This window comes from Schistocerca cancellata, chromosome 8 (genome assembly GCF_023864275.1).
Source record: "Schistocerca cancellata isolate TAMUIC-IGC-003103 chromosome 8, iqSchCanc2.1, whole genome shotgun sequence".
Classification (NCBI taxonomy): domain Eukaryota; kingdom Metazoa; phylum Arthropoda; class Insecta; order Orthoptera; family Acrididae; genus Schistocerca; species Schistocerca cancellata.
The window spans coordinates 62,130,048-62,146,904 of NC_064633.1; the positions used below are offsets into that span (position 1 = coordinate 62,130,048).

The following is a 16,857-nucleotide window of genomic DNA, read 5'->3' on the forward strand; positions in this document are numbered from 1 at the left end:
CAAATTGCTTGACTACCACACTATGTCTACTTCACCGGCTCCTCGTGGCGCAAGCACCTAAGTACCTTGCTTTAGAGATTAAACACCTTTCATGTCATCATAATCGAAACACGAGGTCACTGGTATTTGTTATCCTAACTGTGCCCAGTCACAAAACAAAAACATTTGCAAACTCCTCTACGCTGCCGCTGTCTGCCTGTGGAACACACTCCCCCTTACTTTGCACAAAATTCAATCCCCTGCTTCTTTTAAGAAGAAGTTGAAGCATTTCCTAGTATCATCCTCGTAACGTTTACCACAAAATTAATGTACAAGGCCAATCCTCCCCTCTGTCAAATAGCAAAGCTAATGTCTCCTATCTTGCTCCTTTCTCTTCTTCCTCTTCATCTTTGTCCATTAGCGACGCAATCTTCTTTTCCTTTATATTTCCTTAACTGTGTTTCGTCATGTCCCCATTCTTCTCCTCCCTTCACCATCAGTTTCCCTCACACTCCCATCTAAAGTCTGTCTCTATGTCTAATTATAGCAGTACTTATCATCTACGAATACAAACTGCATGTGTATGTATTTTCCCAAGTCTACCTTTGTAATAGCAAAGTTCACTTTTTTTACTAGATGTAGTTTAACATGCCTACTAAAACATATGAAAACAAAATAAGCAGAATGCCTGGTAAGATGTAAGAGAGGGCCTGATGGCCCTAATATTGCCAGGTTAAATAAATAAACAAAATATAGTACGACAGTACTCCTGGTGAAGCAGTCTGGTTACAAATATCAGTCCATAATTTCTTCCTTCAGTAAATCTTTACAACACTGACTGTTGCGTCTTATATTTAAAGGTAATTACAGTACCACAAAAAGAAGCTAGGACTGATGTGGAATCAACCATTAGGATTAATGCTGCGGTGCCTTCTAGGTAAGGGCGAGAACATCTGGGATCGGATGCTGCACGAACATCCGGAGTACAGCTCCAACGGCGACAACGGCGACGTGGCTTGCGATTCGTACCACAAGTACCAGGAGGACGTGCAGATGCTGAAGGCGCTCGGGGTGAGTCCTCTTCTCCGCTCGGGTGAGCGTTTGCTTGATTACAAAAGTTTATTTCTGGGAATTCTGCTAGGTACAGCTAAGTTTTACAGTCAGGAAAAATGATACATGAGGGTGAGTCAAATGAAAACCTTAAATAGTTTTTTAAATATTATTTATTGTGCAGAAGTGGTACAAAGCTCTATATCTTTTCTACATAATCTCCACGCTCAAGTCCTCCAGCGCTTACAAAGCGCATAAATTCCATTAGAAGAAAATACTTTTGGTAACCCGTGGTCTAGGGGTAGCGTCTTTGATTCATAATCAAAACGTCTTAGGTCCCGGGTTCGATCCCCGCCACTGGCTACAATTTGATAAATAATCAGCATTGGCGGTCGAAGACTTCTGGCATAAGAAGTCAGCCTCATTCTGCCAACGGCCCTGTCGAAGAGGGCGGAGGAGCGGATAGAGGGTCAGGGCACTCTCTTGTCCTAGGGGTGGGAAATTGCCCCTAAAGGCGGAGGAATCAGCAATGATCAACGACATGAGGATGCAGAAGGCAATGGAAATCACTGCATTAAAGACACGTAACGTGTATCCACAGGACATGTGGCCTGTATTTGAAGAAGTGTCATGATGACCTCTCCATTGGCAAAAGATTCCGGGATAGTCCCCCATTCGGATCTCCGGGAGGGGACTGCCAAGGGGGAGGTTACCATGAGAAAAAGATTGAAATATCAACGAAAGTATAACGTTCTACGAGTCGGGGCGTGGAATACCAGAAGCTTGAACGTGGTAGGGAAACTAGAAAATCTGAAAAGGGAAATGCAAAGGCTCAATCTAGATATAGTAGGGGTCAGTGAAGTGAAGTGGAAGGAAGACAAGGATTTCTGGTCAGATGAGTATCGGGTAATATCAATAGCAGCAGAAAATGGTATAACAGGTGTAGGATTCGTTATGAATAGGAAGGTAGGGCAGAGGGTGTGTTACTGTGAACAGTTCAGTGATCGGGTCGTTCTAATCAGAATCGACAGCAGAACAACACCGACAACGATAGTTCAGGTATACATGCCGACGTCGCAAGCTGAAGATGAACAGATAGAGAAAGTGTATGAGGATATTGAAAGCGTAATGCAGCATGTAAAGGGGAACGAAAATCTAATAGTCATGGGCGACTGGAGTGCAGTCGTAGGGGAAGGAGTAGAAGAAAAGGTTACAGGAGAATATGGGCTTGGGACAAGGAATGAAAGAGGAGAAACACTAATTGAGTTCTGTAACAAGTTTCAGCCAGTAATTGCGAATAACCTGTTCAAGAATCACAAGATGAGGAGGTATACTTGGAAAAGGCCGGGGGATACGGGAAGATTTCAATTAGATTACATCATGGTCAAACAGAGATTCCGAAATCAGATACTGGATTGTAAGGCGTACACAGGAGCAGATATAGACTCAGATCACAATATAGTAGTGATGAAGAGTAGGCTGAAGTTCAAGACATTAGTCAGGAAGAATCAATACGCAAAGAAGTGGGATACGGAAGTACTAGGGAATGACGAGATACGTTTGAAGTTGTCTAACGCTATAGATACAGCAATAAGGAATAGCGCAGTAGGCAGTACAGTTGAAGAGGAATGGACATCTCTGAAAAGGGCCATCACAGAAGTTGGGAACGAAAACATAGGTACAAAGAAGGTAGCTCCGAAGAAACCATGGGTAACAGAAGAAATGCTTCAGTTGATTGATGAAAGGAGGAAGTACAAACATGTTCCGGGAAAATCAGGAATACAGAAATACAAGTCGCTGAGGAATGAAATAAATAGGAAGTGCAGGGAAGCTAAGACGAAATGGCTGCAGGAAAAATGTGAAGACATCGAAAAAGATAGGATTGTCGTAAGGACAGACTCAGCTTACAGGAAAGTCAAAACAACCTTTGGTGACATTAAAAGCAACGGTGGTAACATTAAGAGTGTAACGGGAATTCCACTGTTAAATGCAGAGGAGAGAGCAGATAGGTGGAAAGAATACATTGAAAGCCTCTATGAGGGTGAAGATTTGTCTGATGTGATAGAAGGAGAAACAGGAGTCGATTTAGAAGAGATAGGGGATCCAGTATTAGAATCGGAATTTAAAAGAGCTTTGGAGGACTTACGGTCAAATAAGGCAGAAGGGATAGATAACATTCCATCAGAATTTCTAAAATCATTGGGGGAAGTGGCAACAACACGACTATTCACGTTGGTGTGTAGAATATATGAGTCTGGCGATATACCATCTGACTTTCGGAAAAGCATCATCCACACAATTCCGAAGACGGCAAGAGCTGACAAGTGCGAGAAGTATCGCACAATCAGCTTAACAGTTCACGCATCGAAGCTGCTTACAAGAATAATATACAGAAGAATGGAAAAGAAAATTGAGAATGCGCTAGGTGACGATCAGTTTGGCTTTAGGAAAAGTAAAGGGACGAGAGAGGCAATTCTGACGTTACGGCTAATAATGGAAGCAAGGCGAAAGAAAAATCAAGACACTTTCATAGGATACGTCGATCTGGAAAAAGCGTTCGACAATATAAAATGGTGCAAGCTGTTCGAGATTCTGAAAAAAGTAGGGGTAAGCTATAGGGAGAGACGGGTCATATACAATATGTACAACCAAGAGGGAATAATAAGAGTGGACGATCAAAAACGAAGTGCTCGTATTAAGAAGGGTGTAGGACAAGGCTGTAGCCTTTCGCCCCTACTCTTCAATCTGTACATCGAGGAAGCAATGATCGAAATAAAAGAAAGGTTCAGGAGTGGAATTAAAAAGATATCTATGATACGATTCGCTGATGACATTGCTATCCTGAGTGAAAGTGAAGAAGAATTAAATGATCTGCTGAACGCAATGAACAGTCTAATGAGTACACAGTATGGTTTTAGAGTAAATCGGAGAAAGACGAAGGTAATGAGAAGTAGTAAAAATGAGAACAGCGAGAAACTTGACATCAGGATTGATGGTCACGAAGTCAATGAAGTTAAGGAATTCTGCTACCTAGGCAGTAAAATAACCAATGACGGACGAGCAAGGAGGACATCAAAAGCAGACTCGCTATGGCAAAAAAGGCATTTCTGGCCAAGAGAAGTCTACTAATATCAAATACCGGCCTTAATTTGAGGAAGAAATTTCTGAGGATGTACGTCTGGAGTACAGCATTGTATGGTAGTGAAACATGGACTGTGGGAAAATCGGAACAGAAGAGAATCGAAGCATTTGAGATGTGGTGCTATAGACGAATGTTGAAAATTAGGTGGACTGGTAAGGTAAGGAATGAGGAGGTTCTACGCAGAATCGGAGAGGAAAGGAATATGTGGAAATCACTGATAAGGATAAGGGACAGGATGATAGGACATCTGCTAAGACATGAGGGAATGACTTTCATGGTACTAGAGGGAGCTGTAGAGGGCAAAATGTGTAGAGGAAGACAGAGATTGGAATACGTCAAGCAAATAATTGAGGACGTAGGTTGGAAGTGCTACTCTGAAATGAAGAGGTTAGCACAGGAAAGGAATTCGTGGCGGGCCGCATCAAACCAGTCAGTAGACTGATGACCAAAAAAAAAAAAAAAAAATCCGTGCAACCACTCATGCACCGCGTGGCGTACCTCTTCATCAAAACGGAACTTCTTTCGTCACATTGCGTCTTTGAGTGGTCTCAACATATGGAAATCACTTGGGGCATGGTTTGGTGAGTCTGGTGGATGAGGAAGACACTCAAAATGCAGGTCTGGGAATGTTACAACTGTTGTGCGGGAAGTGTGGGGCCTTGCATTGTCATGTTGCAAAAGGACACCTGCTGACAGCAATCCACGTCGCTTTGATTTGGTTGCAGGGCCCCGGAGATGATTTTTTAGGAGATCTGTGTATGATGCACTGGGGACAGTGGTCCCCATGGCATGTAAAGCTCCAAAATGACGCCTTTTTCGTCCCAAAATAGAGTCTCCATAACCTTCCCTGCTGATGGTTCTGTTCGAAACTTCTTTGGTTGTGGTGATGAGGAATAGCGCCATTCCTTGCTCGCTCTCTTCGTGTCCGGTTGGTGGAAGTCACCCAGGTTTCGTCCCCAGTAACGATTCTTGCACGGAAGCCATCACCTTCTCGTTCAAAGCCCCGAAGAAGTTCTTCACAAGTATCAACACGTCATTCTTTCATTTCAGGAGTCAGCTGCCGTGGCACGCATCTTGCAGACAATTTGTGAAACTGGAGCACATCATGCACAATGTGGTGTGCTGACCGATGACTAATCTGTAAACATGCTGCAGTTCATTCAGTGTCACTCTGCGGTTTTCCTTTAGTAGGCCTATGGCTTCACCTGCTGCAATGTTTGTGGAGTCACAACTCGTTGTGCCTGACCTGGACGAGGAGCATCTTCCACTGAAGTCACACCATTTGCGAACTTCCTGCTCCATTCATAGACTTGCTGCTGTGACAAACATGCATCACCGTACTGAACCTTCATTCGTCGATGAATTTCAGTAGGTTTCACACGTTCACTACGCAAAAACTGAATAACAGAACACTGTTCTTCCCTGGTGCAAGTCGCAAGTGAGGTGACCATTTTTATACTGATACTGCGACGGTATGTGTGCATCTGCACTATGCTGCCACCTACAGGCCATTCTGCACGCTGTTTGTAGCACGCTTACCAATTTACAGGATAACGGCACTAAATTTCGATTTGTTATTACAAATTTAAGGTTTTCATTTGACTCACCCTCGTACATGTTGAAATTTTCCGATTCTAGCAAACTTAAGGATCTCCTAGGAGAGGACACAGCGATCGGTGTAATTATTGAACAGATAACCGCCAAAAGTGACGTATTACACTGCCTGAAAGACAGTGAAGCACTCAGAAGGCATGGTCGGAACTCAATCTAACTTCGTACAGGTATATATCTTCATCGAGTATATACAGGCTTTCAATAAGTAATGCAAGATATTCTTTCCTGAAAGTAGTCGTAGTTTGCTTTAATGAGGATTCCAACACACCATATTATTCCCCACTCTTTTGCCTTAGGCACCCTGTTTTTCGACATTACCTCTGTTCAGTGCGACAGCCTTACATCACCTTACAGGGGGGGAGCTGTATGTCCGCATAGCGCCACTTTACTGGTCGACGTCGGAGCCAACGTTTTGCGGCATCAGTAACCTCCCCACTGTCTATGTACAGCTTCTCACAGAGTGCATCCATCGTTGGGCCAAACAGACGAAAGTCGGAAGGTACCGGAACCGGCTCTTGGGTGGAATGAAGAAGAAAAATCCAGTGAAGTTTTGTGGGCTCCTCTCGGGGGCACAAACTTGAGTGAATTCTTGTGATGTAGAAGTTGGTTTGACGACGTGACGACGGACACGTTGAAATCGTTTGACCAATTTCATGAGGACAGCACAGTACACATGAGAGTTGATCGTTGCACCATGAGGGACGACATGAAAGAGAATAACCACCTCAGAGTACCAGAGGACCGTCACCATGACTTTACCGGCTTAGGATGCGGCTTTGAACTTTATCTTTGGAGGACAGCTGGTGTGGCGCCATTCTATCCGATTAGAAGTGATGAACCCATTGTTCACTGCCTGTGACGACGTTCGACAAAAAATTTTAACGATGAGCCGATGGTCGTTCTTTGTTCTTTACGGTTTTCTGTTGGGCGGTGAGGACCTCAGCGGGCACACACCTTTGAGTTCCCCAAATGGTGGACGGGTGTGTCAGCACTGTCAACAGGTAAGTTCAGTTATGCAGCGAGTAGTTTGATTGTGATCCGGCGATCACCTAGAATGAGTGTCCGGACGTTCCACCGATGCAGAAGTCACAGGGGTATGCGGCTGGATGCCACGCGGGAGGTCGAAGATATTCGAGCGACATTTTTGCGATGATAACAGACGCTTCGCCCAACGACTAACCGTGCTTTTATTCACTGCCAGGTCTCCGCAGTCATTCGCATGCGCTTATGAATATTTTCGATGCTCTGATTTTCTGTAAAGAGACACTCAATGACAGCTCTCTGCTTGGAATGCACTTGCTTTACAATCGCCATTTCGAAGGCCATCTATCGAAATTTTACAAAACTATAAGGTCTGCACGGGGAGTATTCCACGATGTACCACAACAAATTCCGCATTTTTTCAACCGATACTGGCCGAGAAAAATATTGTGTTGCATTACAAACTGAATGCCCCTCGTAAAGGATTAGAGCTGTAATTCTCTGTGTCACGTAGGACAGCGACCAGAGTGTATTATTCGTGTATGTATTAAGTGTTATTACAACCCGTTAGGCTAAAAAAGTGGCGAGAACAGCGTCAGATGTGGAGTGACCTCTGTGAAGAACACAGACGATGATGATGTTTGGTTTGTGGGGCGCTGAACTGCGCGGTCATCAGCGCCCGTACAGAGTTCTAGATTTTTTCATAGCCCAATTTTTCACAGTCCAATCTAGCCACTGTCACGAATGATGACGAAGATGATGAAATGATGAGGGTAACAGAAACACCCAGTCCCTGGGCAGAGAAAATACCTTTCCCGGCCGGGAATCGAACCCAGGACCCCGTGGTCCAGAGGTAGCAACGCTAGCCACTAGACCACGAGCTGCGGACGAAGAGCACAGCTGTCTCGTACTCCTGTAAAACAGCGTGTCACCTCGTGTCACTTTCAATGGGGCTTTATAGAGGGTATCGATACTGTCAAGCTCGTCGAACCCTGCAATATCAATTTGAGGGCCATTCGGATGTGACAGTGGTCCGATGTTGGACGGTACTCGTTGTGAAGTTTCTGGTGTACCACATCCGATGACAGCAAGGATGGACCGCTGTGTTCTACCTCGAGCACTTTGTAAAGCCTCTCATATATCCATCTGCCATCCGAGAGCAAGTATTTTGCTCAATGTAATATCGTCATCCTGGCTAGCAGCAGCCGAACTAGCAAATAATCGTCCCATGTGTAGGCTGCCATTAACCACTGAAATGGCTGCATTTGGAGTGACACGATGAGAGACATGGCACTGTGGCGTGGTCCTGTACTGCCACGGATGACCATCGTCGGCAAGTATAGCGGCGACCTGGGGAGAGGTCCCGTTCTTCCACTGTTTTAGAGAGGCGCAGCGGTACGTCATAGTGTGGGGAACTGTGAGGTATGACTTCACGACACAGCTGGTACTGACAGCGGCAACTCTGATCGCACAGTGGTACGTCAAAGACGTCCTTCGTCCACGTGTTTGTCTCTCATGCGACAGTATCGTGGTGCCGTTTTACAACAGGCCAAACCTCGTCTACACATGGCACGTATTCTATGAACTGTCTGCGTGATGTTATGGTAGACACGTAGTGAGCAATATCACCAGATCAGTCGCCGCTGGAACATTTACGGACCAGCTCGAATGGTAACTCTGTCACGATTCAGTATCAGCGATTTCGAGGACCAGTTACAAAATATGTGGGCCAGCTTTCCTCAGAAGAAGATACAACTTCGTATTTTTTTATTTTTTTTGAGTTATTAGTCTTATGACTGATTTGATGCGGCCCGCCGATAATCCCTCTGTTGTGCCAACCTTTTCGGCTCGGAGTAGCACTTGTAACGTACGTCCTCAGATATTCTTCCTCTACAGTTTTTGCCCTCTACAGCTCCCTCTAGTATCACGGAAGTCATTCCCTGATGTCTGAACAGATGTCCTATCACCTTGTCCCTTCTCCTTGTTAGTGTACTCCACATATTCCTCTTTCTCTCCGATTCTGCGCAGAACCTCCTCATTCCACATCTTATCAGTTCACTTAATTTTAACATTCGTCTGTAGCACCACATCCCAAATGCTTCTATTCTCTTCTGTTCCGCTTTTCCTACAGTCCATGTTTCACATCCACACGCTGATGTGCTCGAAACGTACATTCTCAGAACTTTCTTCCTGAAATTTAGGCCTGTGGTTGATACTAGTTGACTTCTCTTGACCAGGAATGCCCTTTTTACCATTGCTAGTCTGCTTTTGACGTCCTCCGTCCGTCGTAGGTAGTAGAATTCTTAACTTCATGTACTTCGTGATCATCAATCCTGATGTCAAGTTTCTCACTGTTCCCATTTCTGCTACTTTTCATAATTTTCACCTTCCTCCGACTTACTCTCAATCCTTATTCTGTACTCATTAGACTGTTCGTTCCATTCAGCAGATCATGTAATTCTTCTTCGCTTTCACTTAGGTTAGCAATGTCATCAGCGAATCGTATTATTGATATCCTTTCACCTTCAATTTTATTTACACTCCCGAACCTTCCTTTTATTTCCAGCATTGCTTCTTCGATGTACAGATTAAACAATAGGGGCGAAAGACTACATCCCTGTCTTACACACTTTTTGATCTGAGCACTTCGTACTTGGTCGTCTACTCCTTATTATTCCCTGTTGATTCTCCCTATAGCTTATCCCTATTTTTCTCGGAATTTCGAACACCTTGAACCATTTTACTTTGTCGAACGCCTTTTCGAGGGCGACAAATCCTATGAACGTGTTTTGATTTTTCGCATATGCCTTTACCTTTCCTAAACCCAAGCTGATCGTCTTCTAGCACAACTCAAATTTTCTTTTTCATTCGTCTGTATGTTATTCTTGTCAGCAACTTGGATGCATGAGATGTTAACCTGACTGTGCGATAATTCTCACACTTGTCAGCTCTTGCAGTCTTCGGAATTGTGTGGGTAATATTTTTCCGAAGGTCAGATGGTATGTCGCCAAACTCATACATTCTACACACCACCTTGAGTAGTCGTTTTGTTGCTACTTCCCCCAGTGATTTTAGAAATTCTGATGAAATGTTTCTATCTCTTCTCCCTTATTTGATCTTAATCCCTCCAAGGTTCTTCTAAATTCTGATTCTAATACTGGAGCCGCTAACTCTTCTAAATCGACTCCTGTTTTATCTTATATCAGATCAGACAAATCTTCCCCCTCATAGAGGGCTTCAATGTAATCTTTCCACCTATCTTCTTTCTCCTCTGCATTTAAAAGTGATATTCCCGTTTCATTCTTAATGTTCCCAACCTTTCTTTTCATTTCACCGAAGGTTGGTTTGGCTTTCCTATTTCCTGAGCCAGTCCTTCCAACAATGATCTCTTTTTCGATTTCTTCACGTTTTTCATGCAGCCATTTCGTCTTAGATTCCCTGCACTACCTATTTGTTTCATTCCTCAGCAAATTGTATTTCTCTGAACTTTTTGTAATTTCTTCTTTCATCGATCTGCTGTAGTATTTCTTCTGTTACCTACGGTTTCTTTGCACTTACCTTCTTTGTGTCTGTGTTTTTCTTTCCAACATCTGTGACTGCTCTTCTTAGAGATGTCCATTCCTCTTTAACTGTACTGCTTACTGTGCTATTAATTGTTGCTGCATGTATAGCCTAAGAGAACTTCAAGCATATTTTGTCATTCTTTAGTACTCATGACACCCTTACCAAGTGAATCTGTACATTTATCCGTGCCAGAGGCATACCTACGTCATGATCACACTACTATGTTCTTTGTAAATTTGACGCGAGTTTTTAATCGCTTTCATAACGTCACGTACCCTCTCAAACCAAGAGGTTTCGTTCCATTCGTTCATCCGCTTCTGCGTGCTTCACTCTGTATTTTTTCCCCCTTCAGGGAGCGTATTTTAACCTTGTGATGCCCTCTTTATTTCAAGAAGCGATACACACATGTTGACAGTTTTCCAGTTCTAGGCAAAGGCTGGCAACTCATGGAGGGGACACAGCGGCAAATGTAACTAATGCACAGATAAACGCCACAGGTTTCTTCTTGTCTAGTTTATTTAAGTATTTTCTCTCGTCAGGCACTATCGTTAGATGTTCATTATCCTAGAGATTTAAAACTCCGATCCGTGTCATTGAAACAAAGTGGTTTGAGTTGGATGTGACACTTTTATCTCGCACCTGATCATCGAAACTAGTCAAATACAGCAAATAATTCGCGACCTATGCCAGTTTCCCTGTACATTAATTTTCAGGTACTGTTCCACAGTTATTTATCGGTCTGCGAAGAAAATTTTCCAAACCTCCTAAGCACTTACGGTAACCATAAAGTACCAACGATACGTGTGGGGTGGGTACTGAGCAGCTGAACCTGCCCGCTATAGGTGGACGTGTACCGGTTCTCCATCTCGTGGGCGCGCATCCTGCCCACAGGCGACCTCGACGTCATCAACCAGCCGGGAATCGACTACTACAACAACCTCATCAACGAGCTGCTCGCGAACGGAATTCAGCCTATGGTAAGTAATAAAGTTTCTTGCAGAGAACTTTACTCACGATTGCTCAATGTGGCTGGAGAGACACCACCAAAAAATTGTTAATTGTTTTCCACTAAATGATTAAGTCATCCTCAGCGAATGTACGCTCCTGTAATTTTTGGAAGAAAAATCCCGCTGTGTTTTCAGATATCTACAGCAAATACAGCAACAAGCAATATTAATGTTACACGTGTAAATGAGCAATGTATGGAGGGAACTATTGAAAGTTTTTTGGGTGTCTTAAGGTACATTTTCTGGGACAAGCCTTGAATTAAAAGGAAAATATTTGCTGTAGAAAAGTGTTTGACCCCCAGTCATGATGTAGATGCCTATCCCGAAAGCTAACCGTTATAAACGCACCATCACAGAAACATTTACTATTGAAATTCATTAGAAGTATTCCACTACCATCTAACAGTTCTAGTGTCCACAGCTCCAATCCTAGAGCAGCGCATGACCCATACTCACTCTTCACTAGAGTTGTCAACGACTCAGAAATATGTTCAGCATAGTACACGGCCACAAAAATCTTTGATCAGATACCTAAAAACTTGTACTGTCTAACAAGAAGGAAAAAAAAATTAAATACAGCTTAAAACCCGTTTCTTCCCGAAAAATTCTTCTGTTTTATAGACAAGATTCCAAAACCAACAGCATTAGTGGTATAGCAGACAATTTTGTTTACTTTTATCATCAAATTTAAGTACGCTTCATTACTGATATGAGTAATATGAAAGATCAATATGTTCATTTTCATGGAGCTTATGCTGCGGTGCGTTTTGGTGATGTCAGCGAGAGGAGTGCGTATACCAATACAGACAAACGAATGAGACTATTTAGCCTGTAAATTGACTCGCTCTATATAGTTTCTTCGGAAATCGGGCCATTTATCTACGAATAAAGGACTTGAACAAGCTGTAATGTGACATATTTCATTCTGAATTTTCTGTTGCATCTAAAATTGTTCTTGAAGTAAGAATAACGTGATAAATATTTCGTTAAGAGCACAGTGGACAAAAGTGCCCGCCTAGATGAATATCCATATAAGACAGACAAAACTTCCCAATACGTATGTACTTCATGAAGAAGTGCCTACAAATATAAATCAGAAACTGGCGGGCAGTTTGCAGTCTGAGGGTCAAAAGCCATGTTTGGTCAAGTCTCCTTCTATTGTAGATAAAAATACTGGTAGTAAAATTCTCATTGGGTCTGACACCACCAGAATACTGTGTATTAGCCAAATAGCTACGTAGCCACACATCAAATCGATTATGCTATTTCAGGATAAACTATTTGAATCTCAAAGTGGTAAATGTTCCTCTTTCATCTCAAATTCACGGGGTCACAAAAAATGCTGAGCACCTACAACACATCGTTGAACGCCAATCATAGCAATCTGTATTTTTCATTGCTAACTTTTGCTTCGTACATGTACACACCATCGGTGGGACTCTAAATGATTAGAGCTGCAATTCTCTGTAACAGGCAGAACTGCCAGTACAGTGCGCTAGTTTGTTCGTGTTTAGTTTTGATACCAGTCCTGGTAGGGGCGCTCACAGCATCAGACGTTGAATGAACGCTGTGAAGGACACAGAAGTGCCGCCTATTCGTGTGAGACTGCGTTGTCAGAACCTTACAGTGTTTCAATGGGGCCTCCTTGTGGGCCTCCATTTGGACGACAGGTCCAGTGATGGAATATCCTGTTCTGTGAGGCATTTGGGAGTGGAAATGGCCTGATGCTGGATTGCTTGTCAAAACATGAGGACAGGCATACTTGTCACCTAGGTTCCGGTTGACCACGTCTGACCACTACAACGGAAGATCGCCGTATTGTGCATCGAGCACATTGTAGCCTCTTCACACCTGTGCCAGCCACCTGAGAACTAGTAATGGTCTCCCTGCAGCATCCCGCACTATTCGTCAGGGTCTAGCAGCAGCCACACGAAGAGATTCCTGACCCACGCGCAGGGCGCCGTTTAACATCACAACACGAACGGCTGCATCTGGAGTGTTTCTGTGCAATGCTGACGAATGTCATCGCATTGTGTTCAGCAATGAATTGTAGTTCTGCACAACCCCAGATGACCTAGGGAGAGGTCCTATACTTACAATGTTATGAAGAGACACAGCCCAACAGTACATCGTCGGCATGCTGTGATGTCACGTGTTGGGCTGCACACGGAAAGAAAGAGGGATATCTGTGCAGGGAGGTCCAGTGCGAGGTGGCTTTACCCAGCGTGGGAAATATCCCCTTGTTATGAAATGAACTGGCACGCAACGGCAGCCGGGTGGTCGAACCGAGCCGGAATCTGCGAGACATTCTTTGCCCGCTTTTGGGGCGCCGGTTGGCGATATGCTGTGGTGACAGAACTGAGGCGCACGCACTGCCATCTTTCTCAAACGATTTTACAGAAACTAAGTGGATAAAAAAGATTTTTTGTGATACATACAGCTTTATACATCGGGTTTGTAGTGAAGTGCCCATCGTCTCGCTAGTTGTCATACTGTCATGTAGGTAAGACGCTGCACGAAGTTGGGAAAAGTTTGCAGTGAAAAATACAGGTTGCTATGATTTTGCGATTTTGCGTTTGGTGCATATTACAATACATGGTGCTACGAATAAAATTTAGCTAGGATTCTGAATTCTTTTTTTTTTCTTTTTTTAAGACTTGGGAGGAGGTCTCTGTCTCCAATCTCGAGAACATGGAGTTTATGTAGCATTTTCACTTCCGACTGCATGGAATATTCATAAAATACCTCATATCTCTTAAACTGGTCGATATATCAAAACGATATTTGGCAAATGATAGCACACAATGAGGAGAGTATTTTGCCATATAGTTAACAGACATAGCGTTCTTACCCACGTCGATATAGCCTAAATTACAGTTATTTAAGTTTCTTTCAATCAAGTGCTGTAATTTTTAGAAAGTCGTTGATAGCTAATGAAGAGAAAATAAAAGTGAAATTCCTTAAATTATGTTACAGCTAATCAATACAATGAGATTTCCCATAAGCTATTGACCTCTCTGGTCGTCTATTGCTTATTTAATAAGACACTGTGTTTCAAGATTCTGTCGCAGTAGCTGTTGCAAGGTGTGTTTTGTAATTTATATTGTGCTTTCGCAAAATAAGCAAAATCAAACCTACCAACAAAAGAAATGTAGCCATTCCTCATAACTGATAGCGTTTCCTCAAATGAGAATTTGTTAACAATTCAGATGAAAATAAATCGCCAACTTTGTTGCAATTCTGGTGGAATCCTGTAACCCTTGTATTTTTAATAGTGAACGACTGGAGTGGAAAGTTACCAGAGGATTTTCTCCTTGTTTTTCATCTGAGAAATGTGAAAATATTCCGCAGTAAATAGTTATTTCTCTTGCTATTCTTTGGTTCAAATGGTTCTGAGCACTATGGGACTTAACTTCTAAGGTCATCAGTCCCCTAGAACTTAGAACTATTTAAAGCTAACTAACCTAAGGACATCACACACATCCATGCTCGAGGCAGGATTCGAACCTGCGACCGTAGTCGTAGCGCGGTTCCTGACTGAAGTGCCTAGAACCGCTCGGTCACAGGGGCCGGCTTATCTTTTAATGTGTTAAAGATGAATTATACGTATTTATTATCGATTTAAATTGTAATGAGTAGTCTTAAGTAGTTCGTAAAGTAATGAGTATCATGTTTTTGTAACATTGTTACCCATAGATACAAAGATTTCCTATTTCTAATAGAACAATAAGGCTTTTTGCTGCAGAGTAGAACTGAGCTTCGCACCATTGAACGTGTGAAGACACAGGCGCCTTTGAGAACATTGCCATCTATTCACCAAAGTGAATATCACTGATGAATCAAAAGATATTTGTAGTAAGAAGATTCACTCTCTCACTTTGTACAGGGATAGGAGTGGAAAGATGGTTCGCTGTTTGCTGTACCTTTTCGTGCGTCAAATATAACTGAGGGGCATAAAGCTTTCCTTTCGTAATTTCAGCCCCAGCGGTTTATCATTACAGGTATGGTGCGTTACGGGATTCCCCTGTAGAGCAACAGAATTGGTGATTTATTTTCATCTGAGCTGATAAAAGTTTTCAGTCAGAAATCGCCACTGGTGACGCTTTTCGGAATTGAGAGAAGGGTAACAAGGAAGGCCAAGATAAATCGTACCTTTTGTGCAGTTTCAGAGTAATCTTGGAACCTAGTGTCTTTTTAATAAAGAGCAGGTAGTACTGAAATATGATTTTTTTTTCTGCCGCTTCAAGCTGCTGAAACGGTGGTTTATTAAGTGAAGAACTGATGACGAATCAGGTCAATATCTTATCAAGAAGTACTCTACTTCTTCGATATAAAAATAAACGTGTAATTTTTTCATTTATTTTCTTGTTAAAACATGTAGCAAATCTCGTTTCACTATCATTGGCCCTTAAATTTATATTGTTTCACAACTTAATGAACCGCTTGAGATTGCTCGTTAAGGTTAAACCTGGACATACATATTAAAATAACGTACAGGAACGCAGCTGGGTGAAGTCGATATTTTGACACGAGAACAAGCAAATAAAGGCATATTAAGTAGGCAGAGGCAGCAGATCGGCTACTTTCTGTTTTTATTGTGTACTATTAGTGAATTGTTGTTAAATTTTTAATTTATTACTATTAGCATAATTTCCTTCCAATGTTATTATTTCATAGAATTGGCAGACAAGCCTTTAATCTTCTGAAATAAATTAAGCATTGTTCTTCATTGCCACGTCACATCGTAAAGGTATTTTCAGACTAGGGTTGGTGCCATTCTGCAATACAACGGATGTCCCGCGACGATGGCGAGGACCTGCCGTTTACACCATGTGGGAGCAAGCCCTGCACACTGCACGTGCTCGCGTACCTCAAGCCACGACGCGCCGCAATAGGGACATTGTTGTCTCAGCAATGCCGTACCTATTCTTATGTCATGTGTTTGTTGCTCTTTTCTGTCGGCATTGTTATTAAAATACCTCTGATCCGCTTTTCGCAATTTCTATAATAAAGCAATATTTGTAAACAATGTACATTTTACGAACGAAAATTACGCGTTTATAATTGTTTTCAAACGCAAAATTTTAGCCCAGCTGCTACGGCTGATTGATATTTCGGTTTTTTTCTCGGTTATTAGTAAAAAATAGAAAGATTTTTATAACCGAGAGCAAGGAAATACCAAGAAATACGGATTATTCAGGACTAAATACCGTTGTCCGTTTTTACCGGTCGGTTTTTCCCACTCCTAACGCAGACTACTGGCTTTCTTTCTGTCCTACTTCACGCTTAATCGTTGCACTATTTTATGACAGACGTGCTAGATATCACAAAACGAAGTACACTACTGGCCATTAAAATTGCTGCACCACGAAGATGACGTGTACAGACGCTAAATTTAATCGACAGGAAGAAGATGCTGTGATATGCAAATGATTAGCTTTTCAGAGCATTCACACAAGGTTGCCGCCGGTGGCGACACCTTCAACGTGCTGACATGAGGAATGTTCTCAACCGATTTCT

General features: G+C 42.7%; 1 protein-coding gene across 3 annotated transcripts in view; it reads left to right on the top strand.

Moving 5' to 3' along the window:
- The window catches only part of LOC126094949 (myrosinase 1-like), a 180,430-nt gene that overhangs the window by 24,000 nt on the left and 139,573 nt on the right, over window positions 1-16,857 (top strand). For all 3 annotated transcript variants that reach the window (XM_049909602.1, XM_049909604.1, XM_049909603.1), the window contains exons 2-3: window positions 917-1,050; window positions 11,173-11,307. In XM_049909602.1, coding sequence (XP_049765559.1) covers window positions 917-1,050; window positions 11,173-11,307 — 269 coding nt within the window. The remainder of the gene's footprint in view (window positions 1-916; window positions 1,051-11,172; window positions 11,308-16,857) is intronic.